The sequence below is a fragment of the Pseudorca crassidens genome, chromosome 14, assembly GCF_039906515.1.
Source record: "Pseudorca crassidens isolate mPseCra1 chromosome 14, mPseCra1.hap1, whole genome shotgun sequence".
NCBI lineage: Eukaryota > Metazoa > Chordata > Mammalia > Artiodactyla > Delphinidae > Pseudorca > Pseudorca crassidens.
In genome coordinates, this window is record NC_090309.1 from 72,211,968 (window position 1) to 72,235,641 (window position 23,674).

The 23,674-nt window shown below is 38.9% G+C and overlaps 1 protein-coding gene across 2 annotated transcripts in view; it reads left to right on the forward strand.

Moving 5' to 3' along the window:
* Window positions 1-1,040: 1,040 nt before the first annotated feature.
* ASXL2 (ASXL transcriptional regulator 2) overlaps window positions 1,041-23,674 on the forward strand; it is a 133,776-nt gene continuing 111,142 nt past the window's right edge. For both annotated transcript variants that reach the window (XM_067703506.1, XM_067703505.1), the window contains exon 1: window positions 1,041-1,380. Coding sequence is in view for 1 of the 2 variants with exons in the window: in XM_067703505.1 (XP_067559606.1) it covers window positions 1,324-1,380 (57 nt within the window). In the remaining variant the exon portion in view is untranslated. The remainder of the gene's footprint in view (window positions 1,381-23,674) is intronic.

The window sequence follows — 23,674 nt, forward strand, 5'->3', positions numbered from 1 at the left end:
TGCACAACTAACACACAAAATATTGCCCATAATTTTAGGGGGTTCATAAACTTCTGAAACCTATCCATGGACTCCAAGTTAAGTATTGTTCTCAACGGTCTTTTCTCCCAATAAACAGCTCAACTCTCAGTCCTATTTTAGAAAATAGTTAGTAGATCGGAAGCAGCTTCTGGAAGCAGGTGGATTTGGGAGATTAGTAGGCGTTACTACACATTCCTTACTTTTTTAAGTATAAAGACATGGAAATGCGACGGAAGATGCCACATTCTGGATCTTTCAGGAGGCTGTTATGGACACTACAAATAATTGTTTCTGACCACAGATACAGCTGAGTCATTCAGCAAATATTTACTGGGCGACTGAAATGTACAGGCACTGTGCCAGGAAGCGAGCTCACCAAGATAAAAAAGACATCATTTCTGTCCTTGATGAGACATTCACATGTAAAAGCGTGAATGTAGTTACTGGTGGCCGTAAAATAAAGGTCACCTAAGACTGAGAGGCATTCTGGAGAGACGGAAAGGACTCTGAGCTCGTAGTTTGATTTTTGGCTTCACCATATTCTAGACTCGTGAGTTTGGCGTCACTCAATCTCAAATTGCTTCATCTATCAAATGGGGTAAAAAAAGTGGACGAAAATTGTTGTAAATCTTCAAAAAGATAACCTTTCTAAAAATGAACGTGGACAAATAAAAAATGAAAGTTCGAGGCTTATTGGAAGTGATAGTTGCGAGGGTCCCCGTCTCTACAGCCACCGCAGCGCCCCGCACGCGGTCAAAATCCACTCAATAAACCTTCCGGGCCGTAACAAGTTCCGCTTCCGCAGGCAGGTTTTCGCTGTAGGCAAGAGCGCAAGACGCCCGACGCAGCGTAGCGTCGGACCTCCCCGATGCGCATGCTCTCTAAGCGAGGCGGAGCGCGGAGGGCGGGGGAGTGGCCAGGCGCGGCGGCTGGTCGGCTCGTTCTCCCTGCATCCCCGCGCGGGAGGCTGGGGTGCGCGCGCGCTCGTTCGCGCGGCCGGCTGCGTACAGTAGTGACGGCCGCGCGGGAGCGGTCACATGACCGTAGCGGCTGCCTGTACAGTAAGGACCCAATATGGCAGCGGCGGTAGCAGTGGTAACGGCAGCAGGAGGACCGGCCGCCCCATAGACCGCCCCCCGCGCACCACCCCCGCCGCTTCCTCTGCTTGGGTGCTCCTCCGGCCTGACTTCCCCTTTCTCCCATCTTTCCCGGCACCGCGGGAAAAACAGCGCAGGGCAGAGCAGGCAGGGAGGGCGGCCGCAGCCCGGACACGGGAGCCTCCCAGTCAGTTCAAGACCCGACATGAGGGAAAAGGGCCGTAGGAAGAAGGGCAGGACCTGGGCGGAGGCCGCCAAGACGGTAAGGAGGAGGGAGCGGACGGGAAGGCTGGGAGGATTTCGTTCCCTCGCCGCCCGCCGGTTGCAGGGGAAGGGAGGTCAGTGGCCCTGCGACCCGGCTGAGGGGGCACAAAACCGCGCTGTGAGGGCGGAGGTTAGTGTCGGGTTTGTGGTCCCTGTGGGAATGGAGGCGCCCGGCGGAAGAGGGTCACCGCGGGGCTGTGGCTTCTCCCTGCGTCTGCGACGAGTCCTCTTGGTGTTTTGAAGCTGCTTCTCGGGGTCACGACGCTCTCGCCCCCACTCTGTGGTAGCCCCCGCCCCGGCATGGGGAAGTCTCTTGGGCTTGCACAGTAACCGGTTCTTCTCCCTTGTGTGGCTGAAGAGCCCCCATTGGATGCAGATAGGAGAAGGCTTGTGCGTGTACCCAGCCCCGGAAAGAAGAGGGGAGCGCTGGAGCTGGGTAGAATTGACCCGCTATAGCAGACACGCCGCCTGACCCCGGGCCCCTTGCCTGTCTGGGCTCCCGGCTCAGGCCGGAGGTCACGAGGCTCTTGTTTTACGTTTGTTGTTGGAGCTGAAAGTGCAGGAGGTGTTTAGAAACGAAGTAACAGGTGGGACTTGTAGAATTTTTTTTTTCTGTTTCCGTAGAGACCTACTCTGAACAAGGCAGCAATGCATGGTGGGACCTGTAGTTTACCCGGCCTTGACTTTTCCGTAGCTAAAGTGATGGTGGCCTCACGAAGTTGTAATTAGTGGATAAAACCATCTTTTTTTTTTTCCTTCTAAATTTATTGTAACGAAATTTAGAGGTAGGTTTTAAAAAATAGAGTATTGAGGATGAATGAGAAGTTATGTTTTATGAAAAAGTTAAAAGCGTCCACTATGTGGAATTGAAAGGTTTGGAAAAGTAAGGTTGCAGCAGAAAAGTAATAGGATATAACACAGCATTTTAGTGTTGGGAAGTGAGAAGGACTGGAGGCATTATCTTTAATGGTGAATCATGTCAGTAATACTTATTCAACATGGAGAGCCCTTCTAAATGAACCTTTATTATGTGTTGTGTTTTATTTTTTAAAGGGGAGTTTTCTGAAAAGTAATAAATGTTCACTGTAGGAAAACTTGTGGAAAATTATAGAATTTTAGTATAAAGAAGGAAATAAATCATGTATTTCACTTCTCAGAGCTCTGTTAACATTTGGTATATTACCGTCCAGTCATTTTTGTTTATTTCCCCCAATCTGGGTCCTATTGTTTATTCAATCTTACACATTTGTTTTGTAAACCTTGTGCATTTGTTTTGTAAATGTTTTGTGTTAGGGGGTTGATGAGTCTTCAACTTGTATGTGCTTTAGTTGGAACTGTGAAAGAAAGTGAATAAATAAAAGCACATTTTATTTGTTGGGTGTCTTCACTTAACCATATATCTTCATAATTGTGACTGCTGGTCGTTTCTCTCTAAAGAAAAAACTCTAGAATTAGTTTTTTTGGGTGGTGGGGAAATTGGTCCTTCACAGAAGACTCTTTTACTTTGTTCTACTTGATCAATACTACTTCAGGACCTCTTTTATTTAAGGAAAGATGGTAAATTTTATTTACAGGTAAGCAGATCCCAACTCTAATTATGTTAATTAATTTTAAGTCTCTAGAATGTCCTGAGTGCTTTTTGAATTATCTCTTTGGATAAAATAATCATTGAGAGATTGTGGCAGGAAAAATTTGCATCTACTGTTTAGATTTTCCTATAATAAATTAGTATATTTGCTCATTTATAATAAATATTTCAAGCCTTAACTAGTTATGTGGAAGTACTTAAAAGATGTAAAGACTGGTTTAATCAATAGAGCTCTGAGTTCTGAAGGGATTAGTATGTTAGTGGCTTGGTATTTTTATTTGATTCTGGCAAATGTGTAAGACTTCAGTCTAAATCAAAATGAATTTTAGAAAGAGAATGGTGACACTAAAACTTTTCTTCTTTTTTCTAGTAGCCAAAATCTAGAAAACACTCTATTCTTTTTTTTCTTTCTTTTTTCCTTAACATCTTTATTGGAGTATAATCGCTTTACAATGTTGTGTTAATTTCTGCTGTATAACAAAGTGAATTAGCTATATGTATACATACATCTGCATATCCCCTCCCTCTTGCACCTCCCTCCCACTCTGTCTATCCCACCCCTCTAGGAGGTCACAAAGCACAGAGCTGATCTCCCTGTGCTATGTGGCTGCTTCCCACTAGCTATCTATTTTACATTTGGTAGTGTATATCTGTCAATGCTACTCTCTCACTTCGTCCCAGCTTACCCTTCCCCCTCCCCATATCCCCAAGTCCATTCTCTATGTCTGAGTCTTTATTGCTGTCCTGCCCCTAGGTTCATCAGAACCACTTTTTTTTTTTTTAGTTTCCATATATATGTGTTAGCATACGGTATTTGTTTTTCTCTTTATGACTTACTTCACTCTGTATGACAGACTCGAGGTCCATCCACCTCACTACAAATAACTCAATTTTGCTTCTTTTTGTGGCTGAGTAATATTCCATTGTATATATGTGCCACATCTTTATCCATTCATCTGTCGATGGACACCTAGGTTGCTTCCATGTCCTGGCTGTTGTAAATAGAGCTGCAATGAACATTGGGGTACATGTCTCTTTTTGAATTTTTTCTCAGGGTATATGCCCAGTAGTGGGATTGCTGGGTCATATGGTAGTTCTATTTTTAGTTTTTTAAGGAACCTCCAGACTTATTCTCCGTAGTGGCTGTATCAATTTAATTCCTACCAACGGTGCAAAAGGGTTCCCTTTTCTCCACACCCTCTCCAGCATTTATTGTTTGTAGATTTTTTGATGATGGCCATTCTGGAACACTCTACCCTTTTTTGTTTGTTTTACCATCTATAAAATGAAGGATTAAAGTAAACCTCAGTGTTGAAAAGGTTGCTGTTTGTAGGAGGAATAGGTAGAAGTAAATGTGGAAGGGATAGGCAAAAGTAAATCTTTTAATATTTTCAGATGCATAATAATGAGATCAGAAAATTAGTGGTTTGACAAATGGAAAGTTTAACTTTGACCTAAATTAGGAAACTGTGTATATTTATAAGATCAAGAGGACCAGGAGAAGTAAGTCTTAAACTTATTTCATAGGCATTAAAGTCAAATGTTCTAGTAACAGTTTCAGAAAGGATATATTAAAGTTGTTATTTACTGAGTAAAGTTATTTACTGAGTAAAGTTATTTACTGAGTATAGGCAGTATCTTATTTCATTGTGTTCTTGGTACCTGCATTGTAGAGCTATCCTGTTTTAGGGAGCATTATTAAAATGGGGTTGTATTCCTGACCAATGATATAGCAACAGATAAATAAAATTATTCATTCAATAATATATATGTATATACATACATGATTTGGGGTGTTGTGTGTATGTGAGAGAGCTATACAAATTGATATGATTGCTATGAACAATCTGAAAAAGCAAAATAAGATTCATAATTATTATAAAATTATGCCAAAAGGCTGATTAAATGTAGAGTGTAGACTTGTAGAGTGTAGACTTCCAATAACTAAGGACACCAGACAGAGAAATAATGGGGTTGAGATTCAACTGAACTTGAATGCTCATTCACATTCACTACACTGGATTGTGTCCCTACTGATCTTATATTTGTTTCATATAAATACACTAGTTATAAAAAGCATTATTCAAGTATTTAATTAACAGTCTTACACGTTTTACATTTTATTATTATTATTATTTTTGGCCATGCCCCATGGCGTGCAGGATCTCAGTTTCCCAACCAGGAACTGAACCCGGGCCATGGCAGTGAAATCCTGGAATCCTAGCCACTAGGCCACCAGGGAACTCCCATTACATGTTTTAAATTTTAAAGGTGGCAGTGATGGTGGTGATGAAGTGATTTGGATGAGAGATCTGTAGCATAGTGTTTGGTGCAATTTAAATAGAAAAATTTGTAGTAAGCCAGAGATATTGAGAACCATTACATTAACTTTAGAACTATGTTTAAAGTTCTGCTCATTCTTTTTAAAAAAACAAAACAAAACATTGTATCATGTAAACATTTGGTGACATCCTTGAGGAATTTAGCTGTTTTTGCAAAGCAGAGCTTTCGAAATAGTATAATCATAGTATATATACTATGTATATATAGTATATATTCATAGTATATAATAGTATATATAATGGTATAATGATGATACCATTTTCTTTTTGATTTTTCTCTTGTCACCCACCACAACTAGGGCAGCATTAAAAGGGAAAAATGTCCTTTTAGGACAAGTTTGTTGCGATTGCAGACGCAAAAGGCAGAGAGGCAGACCTTAGAGATTGCACTAGAGGTACCTTTGCGAATCTTTGGGGAGTGAAGTGGTCAAAGTATAAGTGAAGTATGGGTGTTAGAGATGAGGAGCACAGCGGATCTTTAGCATGCGATTTGTAGACTGAAGAAAAAGTGGTTTGTTTTTATGTTTGTATTTCTATGTAGACTTCACTTAGTGGTTAATACTATTTTGAAAGCACATAGGTTTTTATTTATGTTATTTACCTAAAGTCATTTAACTTTAGGGAATAAGTTGGAAAATAGAAAGTTTCTATTAAAGGAGTAACTCTCATATGCTAATTATTTTATGGAGGAAGTATTGAAAACAGAAAAGAATTACTTAAAAGTAAAATGATAAAATTTATGTAATGATTAGAAAGAAAAACATCTGAAAATACACTTTAGAAAAAACAGACGTATTAACTTAGAAATTTTCAGTACTCTTAATCTTTACCATGAGTAATTTTCTTCTGCTAGGAGTATGGCTGGGCCTGGTAATATCTTCTTGGATCTATATTGACTAGGCCAGAGTCCTTGTATGTCTGTATTTGTATTATATTTATAGTTGTATTAGAATCTCCAGGAGAGAGTTTGCATCTTGGAAAAACATATTAAAGAAATCTATTCTTTTGTAATGTTGGTTGTTTATTTATTTATTTTTGGCTGCATTGGGTCTTCGTTGCTGCCCACGGGCTTTCTCTAGTTCCAGCGAGCGGAGGCTACTCTTCGTTGTGGTGTGAGGACTTCTCATTGGGGTGACTTCTTTTGTTGTGGAGCATGGGCTCTAGGCGCGTGGGCTTCAGTAGTTGTGGCACGTGGGCTCAGTAGTTGTGGCTCGCAGGTTCAAGAGCACAAGCTCAGTATTTGTGGCGCACAGGCTTAGTTGCTCAGCAGCATGTGGGATCTTCCTGGACCAGGGATTGAACCCATGTCCCCTGCATTGGCAGGCAGACTCTTAACCACTGCGCCACCAGGGGAGCCCCTACATTATTATTATTATTAATTTTTTTTTTTTTTTGCGGTACGCGGGCCTCTCACTGTTGTGGCCTCTCCCGCCGCGGAGCACAGGCTGCGGACACGCAGGCTCAGCGGCCATGGCTCATGCGCCCAGCCACTCCGCGGCATGTGGGATCCTCCCGGACCGGGGCACGAACCCGTGTCCCCTGCATCGGCAGGCGGACTCCCAACCACTGTGCCACCAGGGAAGCCCCCTACATTATTTTTAATTTCAGCTTTATTGAGATATAACTGACATAAAATTATAAGAGATACATTTATGAAATTGCTATCTGCAAGTCTGTTTGTGCTCAGTGATTTGATGTAACATTCTTTGCTTGAGCGATTTTCATTCTTGCCTTAATGTTGAAGTAAAGTTCCCCTGTGTTTTGCTCTTGAATTTTGTATTATTTTCGGTTCATCTTTCCTTCTGTCCTGTTCTCATGATCCTGTCTTGAAAGCCCAGAAATTAAGGAAAAGGAAGGGAAAAAAAAATCTTTTTTGAACACATATGTCTGTGAGAGGTGCTGCTGCTGCATCTCCTAGAATTATGACAGGAGCTGAGAAAATGATGTCAGATTTGCAGAAGTCCTTGCTGTTTCCTCATCCACAAAATCTACTTTTAAAAGGCTGTACGATTTTGCTGTCAGTGAAAGGGCATTATATTTTCACTACAAAAGCTGTCTGGGAGGAGGCCACTGTGTGTGGAAGATATAACTACAGGGAACTGATCAGTAAGGTTTGTTAAAACCTGCTATCTTTGTCCTTTTTACAAGAGCCTCTGAATGCCCCTCCAGTTCTGTTTTCTTTCTTCCCATATCTCATAGAGGCCATCCTCATAGTTTATAGTATTGTAGTATTGTGCAATTTAGTATTTTTAGTACAGTTTGATTTATCATGTTTTAGTGTTTTTTAAAAGGTTATTGAATATACTTAGTTTTAGAACTCTTTAGATATGACTTAAAAGCAATAGTGTTTAAATTGAGTTACTGTTACAGTTATAATAGGCTCGTTATTTAAAAAAAAGTAGAACAGCAGTATGTAGAGATTTAGTCTTGAATGAGTCACTATACTGAAAATAGGGATTAAGTGAAAGTCTGCATACACAAATATTGAAAATAATTTAGTTACCAAACAAATTAACTATAGTTATAGTTGATAGTCTGAATACAGCTTTCTGTACTTTTAAACTTGTATGTAGAAATATGTATAAACATGTATACCTATCTATATTTTATGTACAGTTCTTCAATTTGCATTCTTTATGAATGTCAAGAATGCCTTTTAATGCCATTACTTATGTATCTGTTTCATTCTTCTTAATGATTTCTTAATATTCCATTGTTTTTAGATGTACCATCATTTAAAATAGTCATTTATAGTTTTTTTTCCCCTTTTGTAACAGATACTTCAGTATATATATCTGGGCGTATGTGTATGTACATTTGTGTGAATGGAATAGTTAAGATAAAGAGTTTGTGAACTTGAGTTAGTGGCAGTTTATATTCCCCTCCAAAATTTTGAAGGTTCTTGTTTCTTCCCACTTTTCTCTGTTATCCAAGAAATCTATCAGTCTTTACTCTGCCATTTTGATATATTAACAAAGCATTTCTTTTGTTATTTTGTTCATTAGAACTTAATGGAAATGTTCTATATCTGTGCTGTCCAGTGCACTAAGCCACTAGTCACATGTGGCCATTGAGCACTTGAAATGTGGCTAGTTTGACGAAGGAACTGAATTTTGAATTTTATTTAATTTTAATTCATTTAAGCTTAAATAGCCACATTTGTTTAGTGGCTACTATTATAGAGTAACTTCCTACGCTTATTGACTGTTTGTATATTTTTCAGTAAACTTGTCTATTCAGATCTTTTGCACTTTTTTTTTTTTGCTTCCTGGTCGTTTTTATACTAATTTCTAAGAGTGATTTGTAGGTTAAGGAAACTGGCCCTTTGTCATATGTGTCACAGATCTGTTTCCCATTTTTGGCTTTTGACTTGATTTATGCAGTTTTTTTTAATTCTGCAGACATTTTTTATGTTTTTTAAAATATTTATTTATTTATGGCTGTGTTGGGTCTTTGTTGCTGCGCGCGGGCTTTCTCTAGTTGCGGCGATTGGGGGCTACTCTTCGTTATGGTGCACAGGCTTCTCATTGCGGTGGCTTCTCTTGTTGCGGAGCACGGGCTCTAGGCGTGTGGGCTTCAGTAGTTGTGGCATGCAGGCTCAGTAGTTGTGGCTTGCGAGCTCTAGAGCACAGGCTCAGTAGTTGTGGCACACGGGCTTAGTTGCTGTGCGGCATGTGGGTTCTTCCTGGACCAGGGCTTGAACCCGTGTCCCCTGCATTGGCAGGCAGTTTCTTAACCACTGCGCCACCAGGGAAACCCGACATTTTTTCTGTTAATGTAAATAAATTTACCAATCTTTACCTTTCATGCTTTTCTAGGTTTTGAGTCCTATTAAGAAAAGCTTTCTCAAAGATTATAAGTTGAGTGCTTTTAAAGAAAATGATTAGCCGTGAAGGTATATCTTCCCCAAATAAAATACATATTTTACTGTGAACAAGTAGGAGGAAATTCAGTTTATATATGTTAGTAAGTCTGTGCTCCTTGAAGGCAGAGACTTCTAAATGTTTCTACCTGCAGAGCTTAACTTGCTTTCTTGTACGTGAGTGCTAAATCTTTGTTCACCTTTTTTTATTGGATATAAAAGAGAAGACACTGTTCTCACATTCAAGAGAGCACAATTTGAGTAAAATTAGTCAACTATATTAAGTATTGTTTGCCAGGAAAACTGGTTGAATATCTTTTTTGTGAAAAAAAGAAAGAAAGAAAGTTACTTCAAGACACACCAAGGTATTTGCCTCCCAAGACCCTTTTGAATTACATTTGGACATAGGGAAGTTTCTGTGATAATTCTTACTTCTGACCTTGCTTGACAAAAACTAAAATAGGTTAATGGTAAATACAGATGTACTTAGTCCTGGGCATCAAGGGACATTGTAAACCTTATTAATTATAGCGTCTTCTCAGTAATTTGATCTATGTTTTAGTAAAAAATTACGTTGTGAAAGACTTTTCATTTGAAAATTCTTTGGCTGCTGACATTTAGCAGTTGATACTACATTTAGAATGGACTTTCATTGGAGTTCACAGCTTGGGATGGCCCAAATCATCTTGAATCTTTAACCCACTGATGTCTGAATTATTCAGTAGCTGGTTTAGCCATATTCAGTTTCAAATAAAGTGCTTAATGGTGTTAGTGACTTATTCTAAATAGTAACATAAAAATTTAAATGTGTTGCTATTGATTTATAGTGATTAGTTTCCTATATGATTTGAGTGGTTCTGACAAATTTTGTAAGTTTAAATGGATGGTACCCATGAAATGGGTTGATATTTTAGGAAAGGTTTTCTCTTTTACATTGTTTGTGTGTGGGGGAGAGAGAGAGAGGGAGAAGGAAGATGTCAAAAAGAGATGGATTACAAGATAAAGATAATAGAAGAACACTTCTCATGCGTATCATTAATCACCTATGAAAGACACAATGAGGAACATGGGACTGTTTTTTTGGCTGACCGGTGCAGCCTGAGGGACCTTAGTTCCCCGACCAGGGTTCGAACCTGTGCCCCCTGCATTGGGAGCACGGAGTCTTAACCACTGGACCACCAGGGAAGTCCCAGGACTATTTTTAATAGCAACTTGGGAATAACCTTAACAATCTGGATCTGATCTTTATTGAGTTTATTATGTCAGCTTGAACAAGTTATTTAAACCAGTGCTCAAACATTAATGTGTAAAAGAATCACCTGGGGAGCTTATTATAATGTAGATTATTATTCAGTAGGTCTGCAGTGTAGCCAGAGATTCTGCATTTGTAAAAAGTTCACAGGTGATGCTGGTGGTTTGGTCTAAGAGCCACATTTGGAGTTGTAGGGATTACACTAAGCGTTCTCAATTTCCCCAAACTGTAAAATAGAGATAACAATAGAATTTACCATTTGAAGTGTTAGGTGATTAGGCTAGAATGTGTGAAAAGTTCTTTGTATAATGCCTAGTATGTTGTAAGCACTGTTTGTTAACATTACTGAAAAATTAGTAAATGTAGATCATTTTATGTTTCTGAATGGGAAAACTAAATATTGTAAAGATGTCATTTCTTAGCAAATGGGTGCAGAGGTTTGAAACAGTTCTAATGAAAAGCCTCTAACCTCGGGGACCCCATTTGCCACTTGTTTCCCAAGGTCAGTGTGGAATCACACAGAGACCTAAACTAGCTATGGACAAGTTTGGGAACCCACTGAAAGATCCATCTCATGCTTTAGGAGATTCTGCCCCAGATCTCACTCTCTTGACTTATACTTTGTGAACTGCTGTGGCAAGGAATGGCAGGCAGCCTCTGGTTGCTGAATGGCTCCTGGCCAAAAGTCAGCAAGAAAACAGAAAGGGACTAAAACCTGCCAACAAGTAAGCTTCCTGGTAAGCTTGGAAAAGAATACAAGCCCAAGCCTCAGATAAGTTCACAGTCCCAGCTGTCACTTCAGTTTCAGCTCAGTGAGACCTTAAGTAGAAGACCCTGTTAACCCATGCCCAGAATCCTGACGCAGAGAACTGTGAGATAACTTTGTGTTGTTTTCACCTTTTATAATAAAATATAATCAAAAAATAAATTTGTGTTGTTGAGGCTGTATAATAGCAAACTAAAAGTATTACTGAAATTTGGTGGAGGAGGGAACATGGTAAGGTTGGTCTCAGGGAGGGTTTGGCCTGGGTATTCAGGGGTAAATATGGATAAGGGTATTCCAGGCAGAAGAAAGGCTGAAAAAATGCAGCATATGTTGTGTGCATGCTATTTACCTTTGAGTATTGTGAAGTGTAGTAAAAGAAAAGGCCAGAAAAGGTAAGCTGGGACTAAAATGTTGTGAGTTGTACAAGTTGGGCGGACAAATATTTTTATTCTAGTTGTAGAGAGTTTTTATGCAGGCAATAACATCTGTGTTTTGGGCCATTTGTGGGGTGTATTGTAGAGAGCTGAAGAATCTAGCTATGGTGAGGTTATAAGGGTTAGAGTGGGGCTCTCTTGAGTTAGAAGGATGGGTGGGAGTACACTTTTTTTTTCTCATTTATACCTATTCTCTGTACATCTATCCCACTTACAGGTCTCCAACAGAAGCCTATGTATTAAGTTCTGCCAGTCTCCTAAAGTTTTCATAAATACAGGAGGTTCTGGAATGCTCTTCAACACAACAGTATTGTATGATTCTTGAGAGGAAAAAAGAAAGTAAATTCTTTCCCCAGTTATTCTAGCTCATGTTGATTTTTCTTTTCTCTGAATTCTCATACCACTGTTCTTTCCATTCTACTATCCTGTGTGCCGCTGGTCTTCAGGTTTGTTGAGGTGGTAGAATCAGTCAGGAATCTGTTGCACAACTCCAGGGGAACCATTCATATTTACATATTGTATTTATGTGAATATTGCCTCCTGGAGTTGTGCACCACAGTGGCTCTGGGTTCCATGATGCTTTTTGTGAAAACATCATTAAATATTTGTGACAACACCATTAAATATTGATATATTTATTTGATAAAAGGTAAGAATAGTTTTGCCAGGAGAAAACCTATTACAAGTTTGTGATAGGAAAGTCACACCTTGAGAACAGATGGGTGGGCGGCAAGAAGGGCATCTTTTCCAATCTTTCATTTAGTATTGGATTTACTTCATGTGTATTTCCCAGGTCTGTTTCCTGGCAGACAAGAGGTGGTAGCAAATGACAAAGGTTTAATGAAAATGTTTCCTATTAGCTGTATATTTTTTGTGAACACTTATTACCAGGTTGAGAAAGTTCCCTTTTATTTCTAGTTTGCTGAGAGTTTTTGTCATGAGTGGATGTTGAATTTTGTCAAATGCTTTTTCTGAATCAATTGATCATTTGCTTTACTTTTTAGACTTTTAATATGGTGGATTACATGGATTTTCAAATTTTGAATTGCCTTGCATTCCTGGGGAAAGAAACCTCACTTGGTTGTGGTGTATTGCACTTTTTATACATTGCCAGATTGGATGTGTTGAGGACATTTATGGTTATGTTCATGAGGGATATTAATTTGTAGTTTTCCTCTATTGTCTCTGTCTGGCTTTGGTATCAGGATAGTGCTGATCTCATAAAAAAGGAGGTCTTCCTTCCTATTCTACTTCCTGAAAGAGATTATAGTTGATCATCACTATTCGTGGATTCAGTACAGTTGACCCTTGAACAGCTCAGGTGTTAGGGGCGCCAACCCTCTGCACAGTCAAAAATCCTTGAGTAATTTGTAGACGGCCCTCCATATGAGCGGTTCTTCCATATCCATGGTTCCTCATCCATAGGTTCAACCCCCTTGAATCGTGTAGTACTGTAGTATTTACTGTTGAAAACATTGCACATATAAGTGCACCTGTGCGGTTAAACCTGTGTTGTTCGAGGGGCAAGTGTATTTGTGAATTCACCTGCTTGCGAAAATATAGTCCTCACCCCAGACAGTGCTCGGCACTTTTGTCCATTCATGGACATTCGCTGAGTGGCAAAGCAGTTGTCACCTGACACTGAGGTCTCTGCTGAAGTTAAACAAGGTGATCTTCTGCCTTTTCATTTCAGCTCTCATAGTGAAAATGTGTCCTTTTTGTGGTCTATTCAGTGCAATGGTGTTTGCATTTTTGTGCTTTTTGTTGGTGCTCTCACTATTTAAAATGGCTCCCAAGTATAGTACTGAAGTGCTGTCTAGTATTCTTTTTTTTTTTTTTACATCTTTATTGGAGTATAATTGCTTTACAATGGTGTGTTAGCTTCTGCTTTATAACAAAGTGAATCAGTTATACATATACATATATCCCCATGTCTCCTCCCTCTTGCATCTCCCTCCCTCCCACCCTCCCTATCCCACCCCTCTAGGTGGTCACAAAGCACCAAGCTGATCTCCCTGTGCTATGCAGCTGCTTCCCACTAGCTATCTGTTTTACGTTTGGTAGTGTATATATGTCCATGCCACTCTCTCGCTTTGTGTCTAGTATTCTTAAGTGCAAGAAAGCTGTGATGTGCCTCATGGAGAAAATACCTCTGTTAGATAAACTTTGTTTAGGCATGAGTTGCAGTGCTTTTGGCCATGAGTTTAAAGTCAGTGAGTCAGTAATATGTATTAAATATCTTTAAACAGAAACACACATAAAGACAAGGTTATGTATTGATCAGTTGCCAAAAATATGACCAGAGGCTTGCAGGAACCTAACTCTGTATTTCATCTAGGAGCGGTTCTTCAGTATTTGCTAATTTAGTTTTCATGGTGACTTTATAGAACATAACTATTGTGAATAATGAGAATGAACTGTATGTAGAACTAGTGTTATTTCTTCTTTAAATGTTTGATAGAGTTCACCAGTGAAACATTCTGGGGTCTGGAGATTTCTTTTGTGGAAGCCTTTTAACTATAAATTCAATTTCTTGTATAATTGTAGAGATATTCAGGTTATCTGTGTCTTCTTGGGTAAGTTTGAGTAGTTTGTGGTTTTCCAGGAATTGGTCCATTTTGTTTAAGTTGTTGAGTTTGTCTGTAGTTTGTAGTATTCCCTTATTGTTCATAGAGTCTGTAGTAATATATCCCCTCTTTATTCTTGATAACTGGTAGTTTGTCTTTTCCCATTTTTTTCTGCTAGAGATCTACCAGTTTTTTTTTTTAATCAATTGAAAGAATGAGCTTTTGGTTTCATTAATTTTTTTCTCTTTTTCTATTTTCACTCTTATTGATATTTACTATCTTTATTATTATTAGTGGTCACTTTTCATTCTCCCCTCCTACCAGCCTCTGGTAACCACTAATCTACTTTCTGTGTCTGTGGGTTTGCCTATTCTGGACAGTTCATGTAAATGGAGTCATTCAGCATGTGGTCTTTTGTGTATGGCTTCTTTCACTTAGCATAATATTTTCAAAATTCATCCATATTGTAGCATGTATCTTTTTTATGGCTGAATAATATTCCACCATATGGATATACCACCTTTTATTCTCTTCATCAGTTGATGGTTATTTGGATTGTTTATACTTTTTGGCTATTATGAATAATGCTGCCATGAACATTTCATGTACAACTTTTTGTGTCAACATATGTTTAATTCTTTTTGGTCTATAGGAGGGGCATTGCTAGGCCATATGTTAACTCTATGTTTAACTTTTTGAGGAATTACCAAACTGTTTACCGTATCAGCTGAACAAGTTTACAGCACTACCAGCAATGTTTGAGGGTTCTAATTTCTCCTTGCCAACACTTGTTGTTTTCCTTTTTTCCCTAAAATAATTATATCCGTTCTAGGGGATACAAACTGTATTTTCCTAATGAATAATGACATTGAGCATCTTTTCATATACTTACTGGCCATTTGTATATCTTTTTTTTGAGAAATATCTATTCATATCCTTTGCCCATTTAAAAATTGGATTATTTGTCTTTTTGCTGATTTCTAAGAATTCTTTATATACTGCATACAAGTCCCTTATCAGACACATTATTTGCAAATATTTTTTCCATTCTGTGGGTTGTTCTTTCACTTTCTTGGTATGTCCTTTGGCACACAAATTTTTAAATTTTGAGTAAGGGTTTTTTTTTTAAATTTAATCATTAGATAATTTCTGTTTCTCTATTTTCATGTTTACTCTTTTGTTATTGATTCATCCAGTGACGTTTTGTTTTGGTTTGGTTATTTTTCAGTTGAAAAATTTCCGTTTGGGGCTTCCCTGGTGGCGCAGTGGTTGAGAGTCCGCCTGCCGATGCGGGGGACGTGGGTTCGTGCCCCGGTCCGGGAGGATCCCACATGCCGCGGAGTGGCTGGGCGCGTGAGCCATGGCCGCTGAGCCTGCGTGTCCGCAGCCTGTGCTCCGCGGCGGGAGAGGCCACAACAGTGAGAGGCCCGCGTACCGCAAAAAAAAAAAAAAAAAATTCCGTTTGGTTTTTCTTTATATCTTCTACTTTGCTGAAACTTTGTATCTTTCCCTTCATTTCAAGCATGTTAACCCTTGGAGCATTTTTATAATAGCTGCTTTATTTATTTATTAGGTTGCACCGGGTCTTAGTTGTAGCAGGTGGGCTCCTTTGTTGTGGCTTGTGCTTTTTTTTTTTTTTTTTAATTGAAGTATAGTTGATTTACAGTGTTGTGTCAGTTTCTGGTGTACGGCAAAGTGATTCAGTTATCCGCATCTATATTTATATACTTTATTTTATTTATTTATTATTTTTGGCTGCGTTGGGTCTTCGTTGCTGCGTGCGGGCTTTCCCTAGTTGCGGCGACCCGGGGCTACTCTTCGTTGCGGTGCACGGGCTTCTCATTGCGGTGGCTTCTCTTGTTGTGGAGCACGGGCTCTAGGTGCACGGGCTTCAGTAATTGTGGCTCACGGGCTCTAGAGTGCAGGCTCAGTAGTTGTGGCCCATAGGCTTAGTTGCTCAGTGGTATGTGGTATCTTCCTGGACCAGGGCTTGAACCCATGTCCCCTGCATTGGCAGGTGAATTCTTAACCACTGCGCCACTAGGAAAGCCCTATATTTATATATATTCGTTTTCATATTCTTTTCCATTATGGTTTATTACAGGATATTGAATATAGTTCCCTGTGCTGTATAGTAAGACTTTTTTTTTTTTAATCTACTTTACATATAGTAGTTTGTATCTGCTACTCCCAAACTCCTAATTTATCCCTCCCTCACCACCTTTCCGTTTTGGTAACCATAAGTTTGTTTTCTGTGTCTGTGAGTCTGTTTTGTAAGTAAGTTCATTTGAGTCATATATAATAGCTGCTTTAAAGTCTTTGTGAAACTTTTCCAATATCAGTGTTATTTTGATTGTGTCTTTATTTTCTTTTCCTAAGCAAGCTGAGATTTTCCTTGTATACCAAATTTAGATTGTATTCCGGCCATTTTGAATATTGTATAATTGACACTCTGGGTCTTGTTTAAGTTCTGTGGAGAATGTTAATAGTTTTGTTTTAGCAAGTAGTTGACTGAATTGGGTTCAGGCCTCAGGTTCTGACCTGTGGGTTGTCTGTTCTGTGGGTTGTTGTTTCAATGTCAGTTAACTTTTCAAAGCCTTTTTAGTGATGTTTGGATTTGTCCCTGTGTGTACCATCAGTGGACTGTCTGGGATTTGGATGGTGGTCTTGCCCATGGGTTGTGAAACCATGGCCTGTGGGCTAAATCCAGCCCACTGCCTGTTTTCAAAAATAAAATTTTACTGGAATGCAGCCACGCCCATTTGTTTATGTATTTTTTGTGAGTGCTTTCATACTATAATAGTCATAGTTAAGCAGTTGTAACAGAGACTGTTGGGACCACAAAACCTTAAATTTACTATATGGTCCTTTATAGAAAAGGTTTGCTGATCCCTCATCTCTCCCAGAGTCAGTTCTCAAAGACTCTCTGTACTTTTTAGTGTTCAATCCATGTATCCACAGCTCAGGTGTTAGCCAAGGAGTTCATAAGCAACTTTAAGGGATCACTTTCCTGAGTTCTTTTTTCTGCAGTCTTCCCAGTACTTTCAGATTCCCTGGGGCCTCCCCTTTTTCATTTATTTGGCCAGAAATTTGGAGCTTTCTTTTATCCCACTCCTCTGTGTACTTCCTACAACTGTGCCTCCATCAGGCCAAGCAGCAGGAGACGTGAGAGGGAAAAAGAGCATAGTTCCTTTGATTGGAGGGGAAGATTTCCCTCCTTCAGAGTTATGGGCATCTGCTTTCTCCGTTGCTGTTGTTGCCACAGGATTACTTGGGGTTTGAGGTACAAGAGAACAGGGAAAATTAAAAATAGAAGAAAGAAAGAAAATGAGGAAGTTTCTGTTCTTTCTCTGAGCATTTTGAGACACCTGTCCTGATGGAGCACTCTCTTTCCACACTGATGCCCATTTCCAGGTTTTGGGCTGTGTTGAGTTCGGATTGAGATACTGGAGGGGAAAAATTGCTAACATCATTGCCAGTTTGGAGGTACTTTGCATTCAGGTGTTCCTCAATCTGCCTGCTACTATTTATTAATACTTTGTTGGGACTTCCATGGTGGCCCAGTGGTTAAGAATCCTCCTGCCAATGCAGGGGACATGGGTTCGAGCCCTGGGCCAGGAAGATCCCACATGCTGTGGAGCAACTAAGCCTGCGAGCCACAACTACTGAGTCTGTGCTCTAGAGCCCGTGAGCCATGACTACTGAGCCCATGAGCCCTAGAGCCTGTGCACCTAGAGCCCGTGCTCCACAACAAGAGAAGCCACTGCAATGAGAAGCCCTCGCACCGCAACAAAGAGTAGCCCCTGTTCTCCGCAACTAGAGAAAGCCCGCATGCAGCAGTGGAGACCCAACGCAGCTATAAATGAATGAATGAATGAATAAAACATACATACATACTTTGTTAGATTTGATTTACTAATATGTATTTTGTTGAGGATTTTTGCATCAGTGTTAACAAGAGATCATTGGTCTGCAGTTTTCTTTTTTTATAATGTCTTTGTCTGGTTTTGATATTAGGGTATTGTTGGCCTCAGAATGAGTTAGAAAGTATTCCCTCGGGTTCTTCTGGAAAAAAAATTGTAGAGAATTGGTATAATTTCTGCCTTATAATGTTTGGTAGAATTCACCAGTGAATCTACCTTAGCCTATTTTGGAGGAGTATTAATTAATCATTGATTTTTTTAGATTGTCTGTTTCTTCTTGTCAAGTTTTGACAGATTATGTCTTTCAGGGAATTGGTCCATTTTATCTAGGTTGTCAAATTTGTGGGCATAATATTCCTTTATTATTCTTTTACTGCACATGGGGTCTGCAGTGATGTCCTCTCTTTCACTTCTGATACTAGTAATTTTTCTTTCTTTTTTTTTTATTTTAAAGCTTTAGGCTTACTGACTATATATAACTTTTCAGAGAACCAGCTTTTAGTTTTGTTGATTTTTCTCTATGGTTTCCTGTTTTCAGCTTCACGTTTCTGCTCTAATTTTTATTATTTCTTTCTTCTGCTTACTTTGGATTTAATTTGCTCCTCTTTTTCTAGTTTCCTAAGATGGAAGCTTAGATTATTGAATTTAGATCTTTTTCTTTTCTAATATGAATTCAATGCTGTAAATCTCTTTCTATGCCCTGCCTTTCCTGTATCTCACAAATTTTGGTAAGTTGTATTTTCATTTAGTTACGATATTTTAAAACTTCTCTTGAGACTTCTTCTTTAACTCATATGTTATTTAGAAGTGTGTTGTTTAATGTCCATATAGTTTGGGATTTTTCCAGTATCTTTCTGTTACTGATTTCTAGTTTAATTCCACTGTGGCCTGGGAGCAGTCATGGCACGATTTCTATTCTTTTAAATTTATTGAAGTGTGTTTTATGACCCAGAATGTTCTCATTCTTGGTGAATGCTCTAGTGATCTTGAGATGAAACCATTTACTTTGCAGAATCCTTAGCTGCTCCATTCAGGTTTTATAGCTACATTCTTTGGGAGTGATAGGGTGGAATATGCTTACCCCATCTTACCTGGAATTGGAACCCATCCTATATTTTGGAGTATTTCATGTGGAAAGATTAGAAATACAGTTACTTGTAATTTGCTATGTGGTATACTGCTTTATTTAAGGGTTGTACTAATTTATAATGCACCAGCAGTACATGAGATTAGTTTTGCCCCATAGTGGATACATTTTAAAGCTAACATTTTTTGTGTAGAAGTTATAGAGAGATAGCTGGGAAGTTCATCTGTAATAGAATAATATTGCCTTACACGGCTAGAAAAGTTTAAAATATAAGTACTTAAACGTATACATATTAGCCTGAAGTTTTCCCTATAAAATTTGGATTTCTCCCTCTGTTTACTTTGTCACCGCACCCTCCCTTTACCAACCTCCCTTTGTAACATGAGGGTTTTTTTGTTTGTTTTAAAATTTCCTTTGAAAGGTAGACAAAATGGAGATGAAGAAGACATGGCTGCTGTAAAGTGAAGGAAGGCTCCAAACTAATGTACACTGGGGTGGGGTGGAGATAACATTTTCTTCTGAAACCTTTTCTGACTTTCTCCATATAGAGACCAAGGGACATAGTATTGTTATAAATATTGTCAATTAAAAAAAAATCAGGTTCTTAGCTTTGTAAGCTGATGGAAGGAGTGGTTCTTTGGTGAGTGTCTTAGGTTGGCTTAGGATAGGATCAGTTTGCAAACACCAAATCTCAATGTCATATCATTGGAGATTCAATACATGGAACATTTAATTTAGTTAAATGTTTATTGAGGACTTACTGTATGCCAGGCATGTGGGTGTAGCAGTGAACAAAACAGGAGAAAAGAAAAGATCCCTGTCTGTATGGAACTTAATTTGTGGATGGGGGTGGAAGACAGACAACATGGTAAATAAATAAATTATATGTTTTGTTAGAGGTAAGTGCTATGGGAAAAAAATTAAGCAAGATGGCTGGGGAATGCTGGGGGAGTTTGGAGTAGTTTGCAATTTTAATTGGGTATTCAGGCAAGGCCTCACTGAGAAGCTGACTTTTGACCAAACATTTGAAGGAGGTGAAGGAGCAAACTTTGCAGATACTCAGGGAAAGAGCATTCTACACAGAGGGAGCAGTCAGTGTAAAGACTGAGGCAGGAGTGTGCCGGTCTTGGTCTAGGAACTGTGAGGAGGCCAGCGTAGCTAAAGTAATGTGATTGAGGAAGAGAGATGTAGGCGATGAAATCAGGGAGGCAACGTGTTTATTGCTAGGGCTAGACTGTTGCCTAGAATTCTTGGTAGATTTTCCTATCTTCTTGTTACAATTTACTTTCCAGCTCCTCTCATACTGAATGTCCTGCCTAGATGACTCAAGGACTTCTGGAATGATTCTGGATTGGCACTGGCCTGTGGAAGGTAGTTTCCATGGGGTATCATCCTTCTCTGTTGCAGGGAATAGCCAAGGTTTCAACAAAAAAATTTGTAAAGTCCTTCAGAGGCTTTCGGAAAATTATGACATTTTTATATTAAGTTTTAACACAGCCATTATTCAGAATATATTAGCTTCCTGGTTTGTTCAGTGTTCTTTATGCTGTATTTCTACAGTAAATTACTTCTGTCTGTATTACGGCAACTAGGATCTATATGTCTGTTGGATCAAGTATTGTTGAAATTGTGTCTGACTTCCCTTCTGACGGGATAGCGGTTTTACTGTTAAAGTATTGAACACCTACCACATATATAGCAGAAGTAATGCTAGCTAACTCAAATCAAAACATGATAACAAATAGGACAAAAAAAAAAGGAAAACAGGCTAATTTTACTAAGCACTTGTGTATGTAAATTGTAAATACAGCAATATAATAAAACAACACACCACGATTAATGAGAATTAATCATTCCAGGAACGCAAAGCTCCTTTGTTTTTAGAAAATTATCATCAAATTATTAGGTCAAAAATGAGAAAACTATATGTAGAGATGTCAAAAATGAGAAACTATATGTAAAGATGGGTACTTGCCCAGCTCCCTAGGCAAGGATTTTATTTTCTAGACTCCCTTGTATGTAGGTGGTGCCAAGTGACTTTTTTTTTTTTTGGCAGTACGCTGGCCTCTCGCTGTTGTAGCCTCTCCCGCTGCGGAGCACAGGCTCCGGACGCGCAGGCCCAGTGGCCACGGCTCACGGGCCCAGCCGCTCCGCGGCATGTGGGATCCTCCCAGACCAGGGCAGGAACCCGTGTCCCCTGCATCGGCAGGCGGACTCCCAACCACTGCGCCACCAGGGAAGCCCCGCCAAGTGACTATTTTAAAAGTGAAATGTCAGCATAAATAATGTGTGTCACTTCTGGGTCAAGGTATTTAAGAGCAGGGTGTGCCTACTGAATAGAAACCATCTGCACTGAACTGTTAATAATTTAGTTCACAGATGAATAACTGTTTATAACTGAATAATAACTTGTATTGTGTTAAGCTAATGAAATTTTGGGATTTGGTTATAGCACCTAGTGTTACCTAACAGGTATGAGCTATATGATTATCTCACATGTCAAAAAAGCAGTTATTTAAATTCAATATCTGTTTAAAACCTTTCAGTTAAAAGGAAGTGTTAAAACACATACATACCCAGGCAGGTAAGCTTAAGTAGAATTTCTTTCTCTATATGGGTGACTTAGATATAATTGACTCTGTGTTTGGTTTACTTAAATTTATTTTCCTCCTAAAATAGTAGTCTTGGGAATAGTGGAAATAAACTCAGCATATTGCCCTTTAAAAAAAAAAAAAAATGACACAACAAAACTTCCATTACCTGACCACTTTTTTTTTTTTTTTGAGTTTGGGCAGAAAGATGCTTTTATAACATAAAGACTGTTTTAGCCTAACCGCCAGCATGATAATGGTGGTGAAACACTAGAGACAAACAGTGGAAAAATTAGACCTACGACAAGAAAACTTGCTATCACTACTTTTATTTAGCATTGTTTTAGAAGTTGTAGCCAGTGTAGTTAGGCATGAAAAATAAATGAGGTGTGAGGAAGAAAAAAAGTATTGCTGTTTGCAGATATTATGATTGCTTATTTAGAAATCCCAAAAGAATCAACTAAAAATCTGTTAGAGATTTACATAAGAGTTCAGAAAGGTGATTGTTAAGTAAACATATAAATAGAGTTCCTATATACCAATAATTAACAAAAATATTATGAAAAATATATTTAGTAATATGTTGAATAAGAAATATACAGGATCTAGGTGAAGAAAATAAAAATTCTGGGAAAGGATGGAAAAATTGAAGAGAGCCAGTTTGCACCTGGATTGGAAGAATCATTATGATGAAGATTTTAGTTCTTGTCAAGTAAATTTAAAAGGTAAAGCAATTCCACTCTGACAAATCAAAAGTTCATTTGGGTTAGAATATATATATATATATATATTTTTTTTTGCAGTATGCGGGCCTCTCACTGTTGTGGCCTCTCCCACTGCAGAGCACAGGCTCCGGACGTGCAGACTTAGTGGCCATGGCTCATGGGCCCAGCCGCTCCGCGGCATGTGGGATCTTCCCGGACCGGGGCACGAACCCGTGTCCCCTGCACTGGCAGGTGGACTCTCAACCACTGCGCCACCAGGGAAGCCCTAGAATATATTTTTTTTAAAGAAGTGTAGTGAGGCATAAATTATATTACTAGAGATTAACATGTATAGCAAAGATACAGTGATTAAAGCAAGATGGCAATGATGTGGAACTAGAAAAGACTGGTGAATAGAATAGATGTGAAAGCCCCAAGGCAGTCAGGTATATCTAAGAATTCAGTAAACAGGTAATGTTGAAATCTAATCATCTTGAGAAAAAAACTTATATCCCTGCTTCATACCGTACATTAAAACAAATTACAGAAGGGTTGACGTTTATTGGGCTGTATAAATGTATATGTATACAAGTAATGGGTGCGTGTGGCAAAAATCCCCAGTACTTAAGGGTATAAAGACTTTTACCTCTCCAACTCGCTTTCCAGTGGAAAACACTGATAATGGTTTCTAAGATAAATGGCTAGAAAGTTTCTTCACATATGTATAACACCTCCTCCCCCGCAAACTGAGGAGTCAAATGGTATCTATAATTCTGCAACTTGCGTTTTTCACTTAATAATGTCTGAATGTCTTTGCATATCTGCACATAGAGTGCTACATTGTTCTTTTTCCTCATAGTATTTCATTATGAAAAAATTAAAACAACAAATTTGAATGAATTTTACAGAGAATACCCTCCATATACCCACCACCTGGGGATTCTACCACTAACATTTATTATCTATCCACATTGCTCTTTAAAAAAAATTGTGGTATAATACACATAACATAAAATTTACCATTTTGATCATTTTAAAGTGTACGGTGTTAAGTATATGCACATAGTTTTGCATAAACTCTAGAATTTTTCATCTTGCAAAACTGAAACTCTACCATTAAACAACTTCCCAACCCCCACTTCCCACAGTTCCTGACAGCCACTAGTCTACTTCCAA